General features: G+C 33.6%; 1 protein-coding gene across 1 annotated transcript in view; it reads right to left on the bottom strand.

Moving 5' to 3' along the window:
• Positions 1 to 23143: 23143 nt before the first annotated feature.
• Fife (regulating synaptic membrane exocytosis protein fife) overlaps positions 23144 to 24070 on the bottom strand; it is a 1049884-nt gene continuing 1048957 nt past the window's right edge. The window contains exon 26 of the mRNA XM_069845197.1: positions 23144 to 23445. Coding sequence (XP_069701298.1) covers positions 23144 to 23445 — 302 coding nt within the window. The remainder of the gene's footprint in view (positions 23446 to 24070) is intronic.

Below are 24070 nucleotides of genomic sequence, written 5' to 3'. Positions count from 1 at the left end.
TTATCCAATTGTCGTTTAATTAATATATTATTGACGCAAAAAAAATAGTATTAAAATTATATTTTTATATTCATTATAATTTCTTATGCAAAAATCTTTTAACTGTGTATGTGTGTATTGATACTGTACCAAATTATTGATATAAATGCTGTACCTGAGTTGTAGATACACTAAGCCAGTATAAAAAATAACATGTGTAGCCTGTTATCATCAAAATTTAAACAATGTTTTTTAAAGATATGTGATGTATTTTATTATTTCAGACGTTGGCAGAATTAGACAAAGAAATAAACATAAGTCATTGTGATCTGTCTCGTTTTCGTCAGCTTATGTTCTCTCTTATTACACTGATATTGCAGGGAATCAAGATTTTAACCATAAATAATTTTAAATGTACAGTGTCTCATAAATATATTTAATATTCTTTATACCGATACTGTACTTTTACTGTTTTCTATATAATCTTTATTGTTTTCAAGACACGTTTTCGAGGTTATGGCCGCAAGTGAAACAGAATATACTAGTATGGCAATAGCAAAGTTACGAGAATCTCATACAATGATTATGGAATTAAAAAAAGGCAAAGTTCTCTTTGATAGTCTGTTATGAATCAATTCACAGACTACAAAGGATGGCACACAACTACATACTGATAGTAAGAAATCAATGTTTTGTGATAGGCTTATATAGCACTCAATTTTCTCAATAATATTTTAATATGTCTTACTTTAATAATATTTTGGCCACGTCTGTATGTAGGGTAAAGGTTGGTAATACTGTGATACGAGTAATATTGAGATAGTTCTTTTTGAGAATTTATTACAATTTTACCGAGTGAGAAAAGGACTGGTTTTGTACAGCAACTTGTTCACGAACATTTTCACAATATGTTGACGCAAAAAACCGATCTTCGTCTCGCTCGGTAAAATTATAATAAATTCTCAAAAAGAACTATCACAATATTACTCGTATCACAGTATTACCAACGTTTACCCTAATATTGTGTATTTGCGTGTGCACAATTACATATAACAAAGTCTTATCTCTTTAGCCGAATTGTTAATCATAACAAAATAATTATTGCATTCAATATGAGTCCTTAAGTTTGGTTCCCTAAATATGTGTTGATTATCAAAAGTATGCAATTTCATTAATCTTACGATATTCATACAGTTCCTATGCAGACCGGTCCTGCTCCAAACTCCACTAACAAAATTTGTTGTTGGGCGGTGAGCAGTTGTATGCCGACATATGGGGAGGTCTGTGCATGCTTCCCTACGCAGATCGGTTCCACACCACCCCTTACCGCTTAGCTTCCTCGGGACAGGAGTTCCACACTAGTCATTAAGCCTATGGAACATTACTACCTGGAATCGGTCTGCATAGAAACTCTGTATTTGCAGGCATATCCATGGGAATGAATATTCTATAACTATTATAAAATAAGACAGTTGCAATGTTAAATAAAGTTCGAAGATATGTAAAATAAATATTAATCTCTTTGTTTAAACAAAATTATCCGTGTTCAGTATTTTAATATATACTCAATAAAATTACTGTGCTTATTAATACTGACAAAGTGGATAACTTGACAGTCACACTATAAAATTACAAATAATTCGGCAATCACCTACTATTATTACAAATAATAACGGATTTGCTTGATTCCAGATTCCATTTAACTAATTTAAATAGGCTCATTTTCATATACAAAATACATCTTTTGACTGCCTAGGAAGATGGAATATAATAATAATAATAATAATAATAATAATAATAATAATAATAATGCATTAATAATAACAATAATAATATAACAATAATAATAAATATGATCATTACTAAAACCAGAGATGTCCCTAACATTTTAATGGTTTCTCTATGGAGTCTTACATATTTAAGTAACTACAACTTTCTGTAATATCTTCGGCTTCAAATATTTTTTACCATACAGTAATATTAAATCATAAAAGAAACCTGGATATAAAAAAGCTATCTGGCATTTAAATGACACACACATGTACATACATACATGTACATATGTAGTCTACATGCTCACTAAATAAAAATACTGCCTCATATCACAGACATTCCAAATTACATAGAAATAAATATATAGTTAGTTATTATATTCGCACATGAAACGTCTATCACATTCTTTCTTATAATATAATTATTAGTAATAATTAACACGACGCTAAATACATAAAAACTGCCCACAGAAAGCAAACAAATGACAGATATTACATTCGTTGGAATAATGTTTCTATGCCTTGTACATTTATACAAATACAGTAAATAATATATAATTATTATTAATATGTTTAGAATCAGTAGTTAACAATTTTAACTACAATTTATTTAAAGCAAGTATGCGCTGATGTTCAAACTAAGAAATATGCAGATGAACACTACAATCAGATAATAACACACAAAAGCGACTTACAATGGTCTGCATAGGTAATTAATTAAATAAACACAAATTACTCATACTTAAGAATACAACAAAATGAAACAGGAGAACCCACATATTTGCTTTTTCAGTATAAAATAAAAGGAAAACTTACAGAATTTCATGTTAGCGAAACTCATTCTTTCAAGAAATTAGTCGCAACATCTTATGTGCTTCATCAGGCTATATTTATTTAAAGGAAATATTATGTAGTCTACATAGTTACTAAATAAAAACACTGCCTCATACAAATAATATTACACAGAAACGAAAACAACTAACATGATAATCAGTGGTATTCTGCTGGCTTATTGTTCCATGATTTGGAATCCAAAGACAATTAAACATATCAATTTATTAGAACAAGTTCAAAAATAAATTTTTAGAAGTCTATATTTTAAAAGCTTTAATTATTATTCACAATATGAAACATACACATTAATGACGTAACTTTTCAATGTTTGTGCTTCATCACACGAAATAAATTGCAATATATTTCTCCTAAATTATTTAACTTATTCATTTATATATATATATATATATATATATATATATATATATTATGTGAGTGTTAAATAATTAAAAAACTCCCGTGATAAATTTTTGAAAATGACGTAACTTATATTACATTACTGTATATTGTATTAAGATTAACTTTTGGTTTTGATGTTTGAACTTCCATTCCTAATATTCTTATACTTTTATATTTGTATCATTAGATTTGGCTTTGTCTCCATTTATTGTACATTTATTTAATATCTGATTGTTATACTTATTAATATATAATAACTTAGAAATAAATATATACAGGGTTCTCAGGAGGAATATAAAATATTTCAGAATATAAGTAATTGATTAACTAGTGGACTTACTCGTGTTAATTATATAAGTCTGTGTGGCTTACAGCTGTTTCGGTGATTCATCACACCATCCTCAGAGCCTACTAGATCTCAGCGTCATCTCGAACTTCTCTGCCTGTTGTGTGGGTGCGTTTGATTGTTGAAAAGTGGAGTCAAATAGTGTGTGTACTGAAATTGATCTGTGTGTTGAGAATTTGATCGGGGTGTGTTTTAGTGTGTTTGTATATTTCGTATTGTTCTAGTGTGTTGAGTTTTTGGTTCTTGGGTTGTATGTGTAGGATTTCCATGTCCACATTTATGTTATTGTATGTATGGTTAGCATTGGTTATGTGATCGGCGTATGTAGATGTATTGTGTCCTCTGGTTTCACATAACCAATGCTAACCATACATACAGTAACATAAATGCGGACATGGAAATCCTACACATACAACCCAAGAACCAAAAACTCAACACACTAGAATAATACGAAATACACAAACACACCCCGATCAAATTCTCAACACACAGATCAATTTCAGTACATACACATTATTTGACTCCACTTTTCAACAATCAAACGCACCCACACAACAGGCAGAGAAGTTCGAGATGACGCCGAGATCTAGTAGGCTCTGAGGATGGTGTGATGAAGCACCAAAACAGCTGTAAGCCGCACAGACTTACATAATTAACACGAGTAAGTCCGCTAGTTAATCAATTACTTATATTCAAGTGTTAAAAGTAGTGTACACAAGACTCAAAATGGATTTCAGAATAATGTAGTTTGGGTTAACCTACCTATGCCCGAAGTCTAATGGCTGGGGAGAAATACTGGAACGTCTTGTGGTTCTGCGTACTATACTTGACATGTTACGCCAGATCTTTTGCACACTGCAGTATCTGGGCACTGCAATATCTGCACAATACACACAACTGAATACATGTTCACGTAACATTTAATTTGTGTATTCACAGAGTGAATATACAAACATGTTCTTTGTTTATGCATTGGCTGCTATTGAGGAATACAGACGATGTTCTCCCAATCAAAATGTTCCATCTAGCCTCATGTTTTCCTGTGTTTACCAGATGTTATCTGAAATTGGCAAGCTATCAAGTGTTTCATTGCGGTCGGTAAGAGAACCAGTACTGGTACATGGTGTACATGGTATGAATTTACAGTTCATGGAAACCATAAGAAGGGCAACCTTAGTAATTTGTCTTGTGTAATTATTTTATTTTCTTACTGAGTTACTACTGAATTATGAAATAAACTTATTGGAACAGCACAAGATGCAGCATTTTCAATAATGTATCATATCACAATGTTATAAAATGTAGAAATATGTCTATAATGCCTATCTCCATTTAAAAGTTCGCCCATCAGTAACTTACCAACCATTACATTTTGGACATAGGTATAAACTGATGTAGTTAACCCAAACTACATTATCTTGAAGTATTTTACAGACCTTCTGAGACACACTGTATATAGCCCATTTCTAAAATTTTGTTTTCATTAAATACCTATCATAATTACAATTATTGTATACGTGAATATTGTAATTAAGTTTATCCTGGAGTGAGTGAGTGAGTGAGTGAGTGAGTGAGTGTGTGAGTGAGTGAGTGAGTGAGTGAGTGAGTGAGTGAGTGAGTGAGTGAGTGAGTGAGTGAGTGAGTGAGTGAGTGAGTAAGTGAGTGCTGTATTTGGTGGTGTATAAGAAGTACTTTTTTTAATGTGTATGAAAAACAAGGTGTCTTATATGCTGATATCATACTGAGTTTGTGAATGGGTCAAAGCTTTATGAGATGCTGTGAAAACTGAGACAATAGTTAAATAATTTAACAATTGTGGCATTATTAATGCACTCGATGGTGCAGAGGACAATTCGTTGTATGAGGATTCGGATTCTGATTTAGAAGAGATTTCATTTAGCTCTGGAGATTAATTTCTGGGTTTTGACAAAGAAGATTAAATGTATTCTTTCCTAGTTAGATTAAGTATTTGTTGAAAGTAGACCTATGTATTATTTTATACAATATTTTAAATACTGTAAATGAATTACTCAATTAATAATAAAGGAATGAATTAATAAATGAATAAATAAATAAATACACGTACACTTATAAGTGCATGCATACATACATAAACAAATAAATCAGCCATTTTGTTACTCACAATATTTGCAAATAAATATAATCATGAAATAAACAAGACTTTTTAATAACTACTGGCAGTATTTAATTTAATAGAGTTTTACACAGACTTCAGAGGCTATTCAGTATTGAAATTTAAGATGTGGCAGTCAATTTTCCTTGGAGGCTTCTACCAGCAACAGAATGCTTTTACGGCATGTGACTCACAGTTTTACTTCTCCCCTGGAGGGATCTATGCAAAGAATTTTATCACCCTTCAAATCCACCATACTTGGCCAGGAATGAATATGTGAACTTTGGATTCAACAGCTACCATATTAACCCCAGGACTACCAATGTTAACCTATCAATAATCAAGAGGATTTTTTTTTTTACTCAAGAGTTTATATCATGCAAATAAGTTTAAAATTGTAGTCTAATCATTTAAAATTTAAGTACAATGACGTCGTGGTCTAGTGATTACCATGTTAGCTGTTGGGTACAAAGTTCGCGGGTTCAAATCCAGTCAAAGATAATGGCTCTAGAATTAAATACTTAGCAACATGGCTTCCTCTGAAAGAAAAGTAAACCCGGATGTCTATGTTGCAGATTTACAGCAAATAAAATAATTCTGTTCTTGATAAAGGGCTCTAGGCAAAACCTGCTGGTCATTTTTCGCCCACATTGAAATTTGGAGGTAGCACAATGAGCTCATATCAGTAGCCAATAAATATCAGGTCTTCCAATAAGAGTGTCTTACTTTAACATATAACAGTTACCATGTTTATGAAGCTATAGCAGTCATATTTTTCCCATGGTTACAGTTTTTATTGACAAATAATCATGGAACGTTACACCATTCCACAATGCGTAGAAATCGTTAAAATTAATTATCAAAATGAGTCATCCGTTTGCCAAGCATTCCGTGCTCAGGCCGGGCCTTAGTCACTTTGCTTCCTTAAACTCAAAATTCTGTATTTTTTGTCGTATACAACATGATATTAGTTATTTCAATTAAGCATATAGCGTTGTAGAAGTAATAGAAAACTGTGATGTACAGTATATAGATCTGTCTTGGAGTAATATTTGTTTGTGAGGCCCAAAATGTTCCAGCCAGGTCTGGCTTCTGCATTTCGTATGTTTCCACAGGTTTTGAGGTTGCATTTGGAAAGCTGAAACTGAGGCACATTTCTTGTGGCCTCGTGACCTAACAGGTATTCAGCCACCCTTCAGCCTTTACTTCTCCCATTCAGAATCAGGTCTTTTATCAATGCTGGTCTCAAGGGTGGGATGGGGTGAGAATAACAGTGGTGAATTGTCGTATGGTCCAGTGTGGTTATGTGTTTCGGGAAAATAGAAATCGAAAGAGATGCGAAAAATAATGATAATTGTAATAAATTCATTTTTTAGAGTATCCTTTTCGAGAAGAAGTAATATTGAAAGGAGGGAAGTTTTAAATTAAGACAGACCTACGCTATCACTGACAATTTTTCTGAAAGATAATCTTGAAACGCGAGCTTTCAATGCATCCTGGTGTGAGCAACATAAATGGGTCATTGGTAATGTGGTGCAAAATAAACTTTTCTGTTGGTCGTACTCGTTGCTATCAAAAAAAAAAAAAAAGAGAAAAAGAGAACAGTATGGCCTACTGACAACTTCAGCGATCTGAAGAATATTTCCAGGGGAATCCAACACAAGCTTCTTCAGCTGAGCATAATATGTGTTGATGTATAAAAATTAAACAGTTAGTGAAAATAATAATAATAATAATAATAATAATAATAATAATAATAATAATAATAATAATAATATAGTAATAATGTCAATTGTAATAAAATATCAATAATAAACATTTTGTATGAGAGATAGCCTACTTAAACTAGTTACAACAGGCTTCACCAAGGATTTCAGTCACTGGCTGCCACTGGTGAAGTGTATGGTGTGTGCAATGGTCCCTGCGAGAGAACAATGGTTTCGCTAACAAACAAAATTGCCACTTTAGGAGTGATGAGAAGCCATTGGAGATTCAAGAATAACCACTCCAACCCCAAAATGTTACAATCTGGTGTGGATTTTGATATGGCAAAGTCACTGGTTCATATTTTTTGTAAGATGAAAGAAGAGAAGCTCTGACTGTCAATGGAGAAAGATACCGGGATATGATAAGGGATTATTTTTTACCTTAATTGGAAGGTATGGATCTCAGAAACGTCTGGATTCAGCAAGATGGTGCCACGTGTCATACTGCTCACGAAACAGTCGACCTTTTGAAGGAGAAGTTCAGAGGCTTCATCATTTCGCATGGTGGTGATTTTAACTGGAGATTTAATGCCAGTGGATTACTTCTTATGGAGTTATGTTAAATCACGGGTTTATGCCAACAAGCCAGAAACAGTTAATGATCTAAGGCAGTGGTCATCAGCACTCGCTGAAATGTACAAAGGGTAAGCAGTGCTATCCCATGTAGCAGGAAGAGATAGAGAGCATACCCGCTAGCAGCTACGAGTGCACCATGGTGCACTGTGTTTTCCGTGGGTAAGAGACGCTAACTCCAGGGTGCTCTGCGCTGATGACTGCTGATCTAAGTAACAACATCATATGCGTTATTCGTGAAATTGAGCCTCGTTTATATTTGTCTGTCATTGAAAACTGGAAGACTCGTATATGCACAACTCAATGAAGCTGTGACAGCCATTTAACTGACGTTCTCTTTCATATGTAATGACATTAAGTGTACTTCAAAATAATAATTAAATAAATAAATCTCTTTCGTTTATACAATTCGTTTCATTTTAAAAGTATGACACTCTTATTGGAAGGCTCTTTACAAGATAAAACTAAAAATGGTGTTATAATTTTATTGCACTCTTCTTGCTATTAGAAAATATTGCATTCTGAGCTATATACGGACATGAGTTTCTATAACTTTAGGTCGGAAAAAATGTTATGTTTTATTTAACGACGCTCGCAACTGCAGAGGTTATATCAGCGTCGCCGGATGTACCAGAATTTTGTCCCGGAGGAGTTCTTTTACATGCCAGTAAATCTACTGACATAAGCCTGTCGCATTTAAGCACACTTAAATGCCATCGACCTGACCCGGGATCGAACCCACAACCTTGGGCATAGAAGGCCAGCGCTATACCAACTCGCCAACCAGGTCGACTAGGCTCGGAATGTCTATTACCTTTTAACATAAATAATTCAGCATATGAATAGCATGATTAGAGACAGAGTTATGTAGGTGCTCCCATCAACAGATTGGCTAATATACAATTGCTATCATAGGCATGTTAGTGCTACTAAACCTTGTCACTGATAAGCAATAAATAAAGAGACAGATTATCATGTACATCCATTATATATCAGCACCAGTAATATTAAGTACATTTACACAGTTTCTGAGTTTGTATAATTACATTTCATTATATGAAACATTTATGTTCGTTGAAAGACTGGACATCTCTGGAGAACAAATTTAACAAAGAACAATACATTAACAGTAATCAAAACACTTGTACAGTAGGCTTCAAGATTTAAGTTTTAAAATTGTCCACTAGAATCTTTACACATAAGAAATAGTATAAACTCATACATATAAATTTAAGCCGTGGTCACATAATATTTACAGCTACTGAGTTACTACAGCTGATAAAGTTTATTTAAAAACCTCATTTCTGAACTGCCACATTGGAAATTAATTCTTTAGTGCTATTTAAATACTGAAATTGAGACAGAATAAATTAATATTCAAGTATGGTTGTCATCAGGGGGGTGAAACTGAGAGAGGAGTTTCCGGTAGCAAGACTGTGCAGGCCGTTGTTTTGTTGCATGATCACAAGAAGCGCTAAATGTTTCAATTGAATTTTCTGATTGGGTGCTAATGGAAAAGACCGTTGTATACGAGATATATCTCGTAAGCAACAGAAAGCCACATAGAACAACAAAATAGCCGCCACATTTCTTTTGAGACGAGAGCCTGATGACTATTTTATGAGTCGTTTGTATGTTTATTTTATGTTATTAAGAAAATAAATGAAAATTTCATCAGAACAACTAGTATTTTATTCATACTTGTTCTGTTGAAATTTGTACTTATTATCTTAATTAAATAACATAAATACACAAAAATAATAACATTCATATTTAACAATCTTTATAATTTGATCAACAAAACCATCAATATCGCGCTCAGATTTTCAAATATTAAGCTTCACAGCCAGACCACCAGGAGCACACCATTTGTTCTCTACTTCCCTGTCGTAACAGCGAATAGGGATTACAAAGAATGGACACTGAGAGAATTTTCCTGTGTTTTGTTTCTCTGTGCGCCAGCGTTTAGTTCCACTTCCAAGCGCTAGAGGTTAGTATAATCGAGCACTCGCTAAGATAATAATTGAGAATAGAGTTGAGACACAGGACCCAAACATCGCCTACCTTATTGCATAATCCAGTAATGCTTTGCTTCAAATAAATTCAAATTAACAGCTTTTCCTTATTTCTCAGTAAGAAAAACTAGTTTTAATAATATTTTTTTATATTTTATATATGATAAATTATATTATAAAATAATACAATACATTATAAAATTATGTATCAAATTCGTTTAGTATTTGTATGCAATATAATACAGGTAGGGTCTATATGGTTTTACTTCTCGTAGGAGTTTTGTTTTTCCATTTTCAGCGCTATCAAATCATTACATATTTTAATTGTTGTTGGGATCAACGTCTCAACTCTCATTATAAAGGAACTCTAGAGTCTAGACATTACAGTTAATGACGGATTTATTATTTCAGTACATAATGTACCTAGATATATTAATTGTTTGTGTTATATTTCCGTTGTGTCGACTGCTAGCTGGTGTGATGTCAGTGCCAACTCCTGGGAGAAAGTAGAATCTCGTGCTCAAACTGGTTTGAAGGTCGTTGAAATCAGTCCTACTACATCAAAGATACTGACGCAAAGTGTCCATACTGTATAATTATCTATACGCTGGTTGTAACATGAGCCTTGCACTTCTATTATTTTGTTGTTCTGTGGTTGTCATGCATTACTTTAGCAAAACCGGAACAAACAGACTAACGTCTAAACAGTACTTTTTGCAATGTGAAATGAGAGTTACATTCTTTGCATATTTTTGTATCTGATATCTTTTTAATGAGGAATTCAAACACAACACCTATAGTTATTTTTATAGAATGGAAAAGTAAAGTATTTTATAATGTAAATTAGATTATTCATATTTTTATGATGTACTAATGGAGATTAATATAGTTTCGTGTTTTAAAATGCAACCATAAAATTCAGTATAGAATATACTTTTATATTACCAGTAATCAAATCAACTAACGGTACTGTAATTGTTTTGCTTTTAAAATAATATAATCAAAAACTCAGAAGAAATAACCATATTAAACCAATGGCATGATTTTTATACACAGTTTATTTTGCGGAAAAAAAAGATGTCATATTTCCTTTATCTAAATTTATTTTTATTAGTTCCTTTAAAGTCAGGGTTTCGGATACGGTATTTTCTTTCTACTCATAGTGGGATACTTTTTGAAACCAAAAAATTCAGACAATCCTAGATGAGCAAGTAAATCAGAGAGTCAGTCAGTGATTGCAGAAATAAATTAATAAATGATTTCTCATAAAAGAATAATTATGATGATGATTGTTGTGATTATGATGATAATAATAATAATAAAATATAAAAATGAAGAAGTGTCAAAATTAGCCCTTATGATGTAATTAATGCAGGATTCATTATAAATACTGCCAGTAATCAGTAGAAATATTATTAACCCAATGGCTTCGCATTTAATTTACTTAAATTCTCTGCACTTGTATTTAATGTCCAGGATGTGGATGAATTTTAAGTGTGCTGTAAAGAAATTGGCAAGAAAAAAAAACTACTCAAGGTTTTTGATGCAGAATTGATAAGAGGCAATGCTGAAAGTATATACTTACTGATTAAGATGTTCTAATAAATTATTTTGGTTGAAGCTGCATAATGAGAATTTCGGTTAATCGATACAATGTTGTCATGAATCGTAGCTTTTAGTTCATTTACGGTATGAGGACCACTAGCATACACAAAATCCTTTAAAAATCCTCCAGAAAACCGCACACTGAAAGGTCAGGTGATCGTGTGGGCTAGTCCATGTTGCCGTTCTTCAACATGAGACTCTCTCCAAAGAGCTATCATAATGCAGTGATGAATACCGGTATTCATCTTCCTTACAGATTGTTAAAAACGGTTCAGCAAAATTTACTCATTTGTTGGACAGCTTGAAGTTGTAAAATGACGCCGAAATTCTCGTCGTACAGATTCACAGCAATCATTATTTTAACTGCGAAATCATGATGCTCTTCTGTCCACTGCCTCATAGCAACTGAAATGGCAATGCCTAAGGAATAGTATGGCAGTATTAAATTTAAATTTATGGTTTATTTAACGACACTTGCAACTGCAGAGGTTATATCAGCTATTTATTTTACTGTTCTATATAAAACTGAGTTCCTGATATAAGACTGTCGTCATCATCATCATCATCATCATCATCATCATCATCACAAGGCAAATGCTGATATAACACCTCAAAATAGGTTTATTTCAACATCCTGTTCGATGCTAAACAAACGTGTCACTGATGCATAGATGAATACAATTTACTCATGAATAAAAGTCATGCAATAAGCAATATTAAAAATGTATAGGAAGGACTGAGTATGATACAGAATTATAATACAAATAATTCATGCAACACACTACAAAATCGTTTCCTTGCGAATCTACATAATTAATTAATTTCAAAGATACTTAATTTAAAATAACTATTCGTTACTTTTCTAATGACTTCTTCAAAATAGCATTTCTTGCTAATCTTTCTGTTTTCTTTTAAACACAGTTTAAGCTAACTTACTGCAAAACTCGAAATGTTGATGTTACTATGTAGTTCTGAGTTGTTCTATTTACCATTAGATTTTCAAATGTAGAAGTTCAGAAATCTTGTCGTTTCAGCAGTAACAAGCCAAGTAAAAAAGATTCCCTGAATCTCATACATTAGGGGTTTTATGTAGTTAGCTTTCCGTTTCAAAATTAATATAAAATTTACAACTATATGGCTATTAATTTACATTACGAATTGTCATAAAAGATAAAGACAAAATTTTTCGATCCATTAGGCAGGCCCTGAACATATTCCACACATTAATAGCCACATCTCTTTTTCTTTTTATGTGGCACAAGAACAGGAAATCTTGTGTATGCCATATATCAAACTTATCGATTTTGTGGAAGATTGTACCATTTTACATATGGCAAAACAGTAATAAATCTGTTTCACCTGGTTGTAACATGGTTTACCTGGTTGAGGAGAGAAAATTCATTTTGATTGTCCGCAGTTGACTTGTTGACTACCGCTAGAAGAAAGGGAAGGCTTACTTGGAGCGGAGGTCGCACTATTTTGACCTCAATAACATTTATGTGCATCATAAATATATAATATATTTACAGCAAATTTATTGACATCCCATTTCAATTGACCAATGGGTACCAGCCCATTGCAGTCTACTTACGTTATTGACTCAAATGACACAATGGAAAGTTACAGCAAAGGAACACAAATAAGATTAAGTTTGGTAAAACCAGACTCACTGCAGTAGCAGAGCTAATAAGTTTTTTGTATAAATTCCTTTATGAGACTCTGAGCAAATGTAAACTTAATTAATGTAAGTTGATTCATGCTGAAATCGTGCACCATGTTCTAATACAGTAGAGATTGGTTAATTCGACATTGTGTAATTTGAATATAAATTTCTATTCCCCTTGAAATTCCTACTTAAACCAATGTTAAATGTTAGCATTTATACATCTTGATTACACAACTTTTAACACTGTATCACTTTGGAATATGTATGATAAGAACTTTCTTGTGTTAAATATTATTAACGTACCTTGTTAACATGTTTCGACCTATTTTCGGTTATCTTCAGAACTGGTCGTTGTTGGTCTTGGCGCCTCTTGTTTCAAAACACATACACTCTTTGACGCTACACTTCGAACACACCCACATAAGAAACAAGAGGCACGACGACCAACAAAGACCAGTTCCAAAGATGACCGAAAATAGGTCGAAACATGTTAACAAGGCATGTTAATAATATTTAACACAAGAAAGTTCTTAACATACATATTCCAAAGTTAGCATTTAATTCAAATTTTCGAAACTTACATTTGGATAATTCGAAACCAGGACTTCAACGCTTTCAATGGAAGCAAATTCTAGAGAAAGTCGAAAATATTTTCGTCGAAATCTCAATTATTAATGACTCCAGAATTCAAATACCATTCTTAAAACTTCATAATGATTGTCAGGTAGTGGAATAGAAAAAAGGTCGTTGCTACTGTTAACATGCTGAAACTAAACAACGAACCCTTAGAGTTCGTGAAAAGATTCAAATATCTTGGCATTACACTGCAAACAAGAGCGACATCGTTCCGCTAACATATAAAAGAGAGATCAACAGCAGCTATTAAGGCTATATATATAGCATCAAAATCTTTACAATCTATCCCTAGACACTGCAATGATTCTGTTCAATACCTCAATATCACCAATAGTAACATATGATATAGACCTGACATGGGAAAAGATGACCAGGAATGACATAGAAAAAAATTGAGAAAATAAAATCTCGATATTTCAAATGCGTACTAAAAGCAGGAATGAATGCACCATCAAGGCTAGTATACGAGCTGACCAAAGGAATGTTCCACATAGAAGACATCAGACTAAAAATGCACTTGCCATTCACCGCAGCATACGACAAGCAGATGGAAGAGAGAAGAAAAAAAAAGGAGTGAAAATGACCTCGAGTTCTATGGAACCGGAGCCATGATTGACAGCAACTGGGTGAAAGAGAATCAGAAGCAATGACATAATCACACGTTATGCCATACATGGGTTTCCATCACAAAGTATGTTCAATCAAGAAATACCATGAGCCAGGAGAAACGTGTGTCTGTGAACTGTGTAATAAAAAATGTGAACGTTACCACATTGGAAAAGTGCACCAAATGATCGAAGTCAATGAATGAATACGCAAAAGATCAGTGAAGTGTCAGTGTGTAACTTAATGCACTCTCGAGCACAACTTTCCGTTATTATTATTATCAATTTTAGAGCCATGACATGTAAACTAGGAAATTTTAAAAATCTGTTTTCTTTTACTTTTGCTTTACTTCCATCTGCTATATCATTAATTTTAAAATCTATAGTTCATTTTAAATAGTGAGGTTCTTTTACTTCATCTTGAAATGGAGCAACACCTCACTAAATACCCATCCCTCAATAGCTAAGAAACCATTTATGAAAAATATTGCAGTTCAAAGACCGAAAGAATTTGTCAATTTCATTAGACAATAGCAACAATATCACTTCTGACTCATAAAGAAGAATGAATTTAAGGAAAATGGTTTCTCATTTTCTGCAATGAATATCACATTTACATCTTTCATTTCATTAGAAATTCAAAAACTTTACAGAACACTTCGACTTTGACACTCCTTTTTAATTGTCATGTTCGCGCTGAATTGGAATATGCCTCTGTAATTTGGTCACCCACTTGCAAATCACATAGTAATCAAAATGAAAAAATTCAAAAACGATTCTCTAGATATCTGTAATTTAGAAGATATCATTGTTCAGCCCTCCATAAAAAAAATTTCGTACAACAATCTACTTGCTGAATTTAATTTAATGTCTCTTGCCAGTTGAAGATTACTTGCTGAACAACTTTTATTATATAAAATATTTAACGGTCTACTGGATAATAGCGAAATATTATCACAAATCCAGATTAACGCTAGAACATGACATTTAAGAAATCGTCAATTGTTATATTATAAAAAACCACACACTTCAGCACATAAAAATTCACCCCCATCCTCTACTCAACCCCTAGCCGCGTGGCAGAAATACAATAGATCCCAGCATTGCCAAATGTAGTAGTCATTGCCTCTACCTGTTGGCTTTCACCCATTCTCAGTGTCTTTTTCGACGTGTTGTTTTATACCGTTGTGAGCTTCAATATGTCTAATTTATTCCGGCCATAATTAATGAGTGTAGGAGCAGATGATCCGCAGCCAGGCCTCCTGATACACCTGAAGATCCAGGACCATCACGACAAGAACAACAAATAACACCATCGAGAAAACAGAATATCTTATTTGCAGAGGAGCGTAGCTAAGAAAACAAAGTGTTAAAATTGTGTCTAACGTTAGAAATTCTATCTATCGAAAGTTCAGGCAGTTTAATAAGTATAAATCTTAATCACTTAACATCGGACGCAACCGGCGGAGTTGGATATATGGGCATAGACATTAAGAATTACGGTTCACCAACTAAAGAGAAAATAAACAAATTAAAACATAATTCGGTAAGATAGACGATTTTATACGTGATTTACTTCGCCGAACAGTATGTGAACAGTACGCGAAAGAGATATTGCCAACAGCAACACCGTCCTTAGCAACCTAAATAATGACATTATTCACAGCAGTGCTTAAAAGTTTTCTAACTTACAGCAGTGAATTAAATGTTTTTAAATCACTCTACATGACAACCAACATATTAGCAATAGTAAAATGAATATATATGAACTTCTTCGCCAACAACACAGTACAAAGAAAAGCCCTGCAATTTAAAATTAAATTTACATACCAGTAATGAATAAAATATTGTATAGCACACTAGAGTAAACAGACTTTATGCGTTCGTGGAAATTATCACCCAAGGCGAAGCTGATAAGTCTAACTTTACTCTTTTGTACTATAAATTATATAACTATTCAATGATCACAGTTTCAGAAAATTTTACCAGCGCAACATTCTTAATTAAGTATAAAATTCTGGAACTTCAATAACATGAGAATTTAACACTTATTATATAGAAGTCTGCATTTTTTGTTTATTTAGGCAAAACAAGTTAGTGAAAATATAAATATAAAGTGTTTTTAAAATATGTTTGTTCATTTTTATACCAATTTTGTTTTAGTAATTATAAATTAAGGTATATTTACAAAGATAATATAGTCTTTCTGAAAATCGCGGTTTCACGGAACACAGTTTGAAAAACGTTCGCAAATCACAATGACTTCAAGAATTGGCAACTCGGCTAAGGGTTTATCCCTTGCGCGTGCCTGCAGTTAACTGGTGAAGGGGATGAGGGAAGGTCGTCATGTTTTCGTGCGAAGTATACAAACATTTTCTTATTAATATACTGAAGGTAGTTGATTTTATATAATATTGCTATTTGTTACTCTGTAATTTGCCAATTATAGCTACATTTTACATTTCTGGCTATGATATCTATATTTAACTACAGTAGAACTTGGTTATAACGACATCCAAGGGATCTTAAATATTATGTTGTTATAAACGAGTGTCATAGTAACAAAGATTCACATTATCAATCTAGTGACGTGGAAAATGAAAAATAACAAATTTAATTAGACTTATTTCAGATTTATGAATTGACTTTTAAGCCTACAATGAACATTATAAAATACACGTAGGCCTACAATTATAAATACAGTATTCTGTATTAAAACAGTTTGTTAAGTACTCACCAAACTACTTTACTCAGAAGTGAAGTAATCAGTCACTTTACTCTGTTGTCTTCTACTTGCCCAATACACACTTTCTAGGACTAAATTACGTTCTATGTTCATAATTTCAGTTGCAATTTCACTGCTCCCTTCCCTAGCTTCATAGAACACGTTCATAATTCTAATGACTTCTAAAGCGTCACTCACTTCTTTTAGTGGCCATACTGCGTTAAAATGTGTGCACTTAGTGAAAACTTCCTGTCGAAACTGATCTAATACCGCATGAATTTGGGCAGGTTACAATGGGGTGGGGAATCCGCCTGCATTCCAGAGGTCTATGACAGGAGACTGTAAAGAATTTGTCAGGGCCAGATTTCAACAAAATATTTCTTAAAATACTTTGGTGCTTAGAAAATCTTATTCCAAACTGAGGTTGAAAATGACGTTATATGCGAGGTAGACACATATACGTTTGTCGTATTAAGCAAGGTAGGAAAGCATATGTCTTATGGCGAATTAGTTGAGACCACAGAATATTTGACGTTATAGGCGAGGTGTCACACAAAACGAGGTCGCTATAACCAAGTTCTACTGTATTTTTCATTTATTTTATTTTGTATTTTTCATTTATATCTATATCTGTAGCTCTTATTTAGGTAGTATCTATTTGTCTGTTCTTTTTTTTTCTTTCCTTTTCTCATTTTCCATTTTAATTTGTATTTACACTTGTATCTGTTTCATCTCTTTTTTTCATGTTATCTATGTTTTTTTGTAACCGAATATCTGTACTGTCTATTGTAATTGGGGCTTTGCCCTGTTATAGGCATAAAATAAATAAATAAATTTTCTCTCACATAACTCCAAGTAAAGAAGAGAGAAAATCCAAAAGTTATGAATAACCCTTTCACTAGTAGAACATGGTGCAAGATATAAAACATCACGAGTAATAACAATGCGTTCCTGTAATGAATGAAGTACAAGAAAATTTAAAATATTGAAAATAAATCAAGGAACCCAATATACTCATTATCAAATAGTCTTAGCTTCTTGTGACATACCTGCAATATTAAATATAAAGTAATAAAATTAAAATGTAAGTAATTTAAGCAGAAACATTTAAAAATGTATAAAAGCGAGAAATTAGGAAAGGCATTAACAAACATATTAAAAATTTGGAACAGTGGCTGATGAATCGTGGTTAGAAAGGCTCAATAAGTTAATTCTGTGGTGTAAATTTATTGTCATATGTATCGTCAATTGAAAGTGATTTCCAAAATGCAGACTACAGTGCAAGTCCATTTTGGAAAGATTTGAAATTTTTGTTTGAAAACAATACCTTCATTTTATAAACGGATATCTTTGTGTGAAAGGCTGTTCTTCCCAGAAACAATGTAATTTAGAAAGTAAATGATCAAAATAACATACTCATAGTTAAAACATTTTATAGTCTCTAAAAAGAGTAAAATATAAATGAAGAAAAAAAAATGTCCTCCATACAAAAATAGCTAAGGAGTGATCTCATTACAAAAAAAAAAAAATACAACTGATGGAAAATCTTGTGTGAGACAGCATGTAGAAAGACACCAGCGAAGACTCTTTAATGTCACTTCCAGTTGTTCAGTGATATTGCTGACATATGTTTTATCTTGGTCCCTGGTTTTTTAATAACAGTTCCTTGTAGTAAGATAATATTTTAGTGTTCATAAACAAGTGAATATAGCCTACTTGTAGGATAATAATTTTATTGTATATATTATACAGAAGGAAATATATCATCATGATGTCATAAAAAAAAAGGTAAAGGTATCCCCGTAACATGCCATGAAGGCACTTGGGGGGCATGGAGGTAGAGCCCCATGCTTTCCATGACCTCGGCACTAGAATGAGTTGGTGTGGTCGGCACCACGCTCTGACCGCCTTTTACCCCCGGGAAAGACCCGGTACTCAATTTTATAGAAGGCTGAGTGAACCTTGGGGCCGTTCTGAAAGTTTGGCAACGAGAAAAATCCTGTCACCACCTGGGATCGAACCCCGGACCTTCCAGTCCGTAGCCAGCTGCTCTACCAACTGAGCTACCCGGCCGCCATCATGATGTCATACCTACATCAAAGTAACAACTTACTTTTCTGTCATATTGAAAAATCATCATTTCAATAACACATTTATATTAAACGGATCCACTGGTTTGCAATCGTAACTACCAGTCATATACCGGTACGTCCTTTAAAATAATTCGACACATCCAATCATGAGCCATCATCAAGAACATTTTACAGTAATAAGTACCAGTATGTAATGCGCATAATTTTACTGCTCAGATATTTATATCTGAGTTCAATACCACCAGAATATTATCACAGAGTGGATATAATTCCATTTCGGACACGGTAAATTGTAATTCAATTAACTGTTAAGTCATACTGTAGGCCTACTAAGTTCTTGAATGTAGAATTCGTCCTCAAATCAAAAGAAAAAAATTATTATTATTATTATTATTATTATTATTATTATTATTATTATTATAGATAAATAAAATATTTCGTTTCAAGCTACGTAAATAAATACAATTAATCTTGCTCTAATAAAAAGTGAACAGGATCTTTTTCAGAAAGCAAGTAATGGCTTCCTATATAAATTTACCAGTATAATAGTAAATTAGCAGCCACTCCTGTTGATGTTAAAATGTTATGTTTTATTTAACGACGCTCGCAACTGCAGAGGTTATATCAGCATCGCCAGATGTGCCGGAATTTTGTGCCGCAGGAGTTCTTTTACATGCCAGTAAATCTACTGACACGAGCCTGTCGCATTTAAGCACACTTAAATGCCATCGACCTGGCCCGGGATCGAACCCGCAACCTTGGGCATAGAAGGCCAGCACTATACCAACTCGCCAACCAGGTCGACACTCCTGTTGAGAATTAGTTAAAACGTAACAATAAATCTGTAACACTTTTCTGCTTATTTTCTTCCTAGCTTTATTTTCTTCTACAGTAAAACCTTGGATTACGAGCAACTTAGTTTACGAGTGTTTTGCAAAACAAACGAACAATAAGGAAAAGTTTTTGTTTGATAAACGAGTGATGTCTTGCAATACGAGCAGCATAATTTATACGTAACTTGCTTCGCTAGCGAGCAACAGCAAGAGGCAATGTAGGGGATCTCGTCTCAGGAGGAAGAGGAGAAAAGAGAGGACGAATTCCTCTCTTCAAATGAGATTAAAGAAGTGTGTAAAAAGTGGGAAGCAGTACAAAATTTTATTCAAATTCACCACCATGATAAAGTTGTAGCAGTGTGTGCAATAAAACTGTTTAACGAAAACGTAATGTTACATTTCTGCAAAATCCTCAAAACGGGCAAAAGCAGGTGTCATTGGATAGGTTCTTAGTCAGAGCAAAAGATTTTAGTCAGTCAATCAATCAGAAGTGATTCTGTATGACTTGAGGCTTTCCCGGCGTTTGATGTAGAATAACTCTTCTCGGGTTCTCAGCCAGGTGAGTTGGAGATTAGCTTCCAAGCTTTCGACGGCTAGCTCTGCCATCTTCTTCAGGGACGAACTCACCTGGCTGAGAACCCGAGAAGTGATTCTGTTAATAATAATGAAAATATTTTCTTTAAATGTTTAAGAAGTTTACTAAGCTGTAAAACTGGTGAAAGACACTCAAAAACAAAATACAGTAAAGTAATTTGTGTTGTACTATTGTATTGAATTTTACCTGAATTAATTATATTATATTTTACATGAATAAAAGTTTGTGAAACGAATTAATCTGAGTTTGCATTTTTTTTTATGGAGAAAGTCGCTTTGATATGCGAGTGTTTTGGATTAAGAGCACGTTTTCGAAACGAATTATGCTTGTAATCCAAGGTTTTACTGTACTTGAATTACCAATCATGACGTGAATGCGACAAACATCTTTACCCCTCCTTGCTTTCACCGTGTCCTGTATTGTTGCATTCTACAGAGTGATTTATATAGAACTAACACATTTCTTTCATTTTTTTTATTTCAAAACGAATGATGCTAGTCACAATTTGTTATACCTCAAATGTAGAGTATCTTTGGAAGATTACTAACCTCTATCGCAAATTTTGAAAATTTTTTATTTATTCGACTAGAAATTCACTTAATGACCAGTTTTTAACGTCAAATTAAGCAGGAGTTTTGATTCCCTGTCACGAGATGCGCAGATGTGTATTCTTTATTCGAGATGCATCAGAATCAACCTGAGGAGGTTAATCTAAAGAAAAGGACAATTTATGAACCAACTATCCCTTATTACAAAACATCATATAGAATCAGGGATATAGAAGTCATCGGACTAATGGTGGGAGCTAGAGGGACCATAACAAAACAATTTGTGTCATTCTGTCATAAATTTGGAGTCCCAACAACAACAATTAAGGAAATTTCTATTATAGCTTTGAAGGGTTCTCTGCAGATTTTACGGCGACATTTGTATTTCAATTCAAATTACAGGTGAATTTTCTCATTCTATATTTTTTATCTGTAATTTTTATAAATTTTCATTATGTGAAATATTATCTACTGCAAATTTTAGTTTCTTGTAAACAAATTTCTTGTAAGACATTTTTACTGTCATTTTAAATGTTACAGTTTAACATTCTTTGTGTTTGGCAACTTCACCAAGTTGAGGAAGGTTGAATTATTAATATTAATATTGCCATCAAAATTATTATTCTTTTAGAAATCCAGTTGTTTCCAATTTGTTTACCAGTCCCAGTATTGTGTTTCTTTGGGGGGGGGGGGCAGGGGATTACGAACACCAAATTCTCTCTAGTATTCCCTTTGAGTAGTTGTAATTGAATTCGTAATCCAGTATTGCTTCACAAGTGCCGTTGATTTAATGTGTACTGCATTTTCAGTGACTAAAACAAAATGTCGAAGACAGCTGCCAAAAATAAGGAATAAAGAATAAACATCTGCGAATCTCCTGACAGGGAATCAAAACTCTTGCTTAATTTGACGTTAAAAACTGGTCATTAAGTGAATTTTCAGCCGAATAAATAAAGAATTTTCATCATTTGCTATAGAGGTCAGTAATCTCCCGAAGATACTCTACATTTGAGGTATAACAAATTGTGGTTAGCATCATTTGTTTTGAAATAAAGAAAAAGAAAATGTGTTATTCTATATAAATCACTCTATATTTCCTACTATTTAAAAAGAGTATCCTCAAAAGTATTATACGAATCCATTTTGAATCTTGCGTACACTACTTTTAACACTTGAATATAATTAATTGATTAACTAGTGGACTTACTCGTGTTAATTATGTAAGATTTGTCCAGCTTACAGCTGTTTCAGTGCTTACGCACTATCCTCAGAGCCTACTAGATCACGGCGTCATCTCGAACTTCTCTGCCTGTTACGTGGGTGTGTTCGATTGTTGAAAGGTGTTGAAGAGTGGAGTCAAATAGTGTGTGTGCACTGAAATTAAGCTGTGTGTTGAGAATATACAAACACACTAAAACACACCCCGATCAAATTCTCAACACACAAATCAATTTCAGTACACACACACTATTTGACTCCATCTTCAACACCTTTCAACAATCGAACACACCCACATAACAGGCAGAGAAGTTCGAGATGACGCCGTGATCTAGTAAGCTCTGAGGATGGTGCGTAAGCACTGAAACAGCTGTAAGCCAGACAGATCTTACATAATTAACACGAGTAAGTCCACTAATTAATCAATTAATTATATTATACGAAGTGTAAGCTGTAGACTAACTCAGATTTGAATCTTTATGTGTAGAGTAATATGGGTATTACCAACATGATAAAACTTTCACACATCATCACCAGTTACACTTTGATATTATTTTTCAACAGACCAGGTCCAAGATAAAGTGTTAATCAGAACACGTAAGTATGTTTTGCTCAAAAGCCTTCTAAAAAGATATCACAAATCATGTAGCTCTGAAATTAATTTAGTGTTATTTGTCTTGTCTGGTTTTTCCAAACAAGTTTAATCAAGAGGTGTCAGTAGATGAGGTCAAGACGAGGGTACCCGCCCATCACTGCCCTTGCTGGTATCAGGAAAATGACAAGTACAGAAGGTGGAATGTGTCATGGGGAGTCATTTGAGTCAGACCCAAGGCTGTGAATGGGGAAGAGCGGATACCAGCCTGTGGTGAGGTGAGTCAGCTGGATCTTGTCCAGTGCAACCTCCGCGCCACCCAGTCCCTGGTTATGTTCAAAGCCTTTCTGTCGTTCCCAGAGCATTACAAGTAGAGAACGACCCAGAACATCACAAGCTGAATACCGCAGTGTCTGACGATATTGAGGATCATTGCTGTGCCTCACTACCCGAGTTTTTCTTTTTTGAAGCCACCGATCACCATCTCGAAGGTATGTTTTTACATATGTATCTGCAATAAGATAATCAAATGTTGGTTACAAGTGGCTCCAGATGGAGCCACTTACACTTTCCTAGTCTGCAAGTCTGGAAGGGTAATGCATATAAAGTGTTAGTTGGGAGGCCGGAGGGAAAAAGACCTTTAGGGAGGCTGAGACGTAGATGGGAAGATAATATTAAAATGAATTTGAGGGAGGTAGGATATGATGGTAGAGACTGGATTAATCTTGCTCAGGATAGGGACCAATGGCGGGCTTATGTGAGGGCGGCAATGAACCTACGGGTTCATTAAAAGCCAGTAAGTAAGTAAGTAAGCACCTGTAAGAACAGGATGTTACTAGATTATTTTCCCTAGGGGAAGACTGAAATAGTGGAGGGAGGACGGCGTTAATAAGCCCTATGATATTATTATCTTATGACGAGTTGCCAAACTAACTTACTATTATGACAAGTGTTGTATTGCATGTTTCCACGTATTCACATCTTTTTTTATGTTCTAGTGATATTTAACTTATTTTATATTTTTGTTTTCATATTTTTCTATAATGATATATCTATAATGTGATAAGTTGAGCTATATATAATCATAATTTTCCTTACTGTGTGTACTTAAAAATATTGTATTCATTGTATGCCTT

Source organism: Periplaneta americana, chromosome 14, assembly GCF_040183065.1.
Source record: "Periplaneta americana isolate PAMFEO1 chromosome 14, P.americana_PAMFEO1_priV1, whole genome shotgun sequence".
Taxonomy (NCBI): domain Eukaryota; kingdom Metazoa; phylum Arthropoda; class Insecta; order Blattodea; family Blattidae; genus Periplaneta; species Periplaneta americana.
This window is presented reverse-complemented; position numbering and strand designations above follow the sequence as displayed.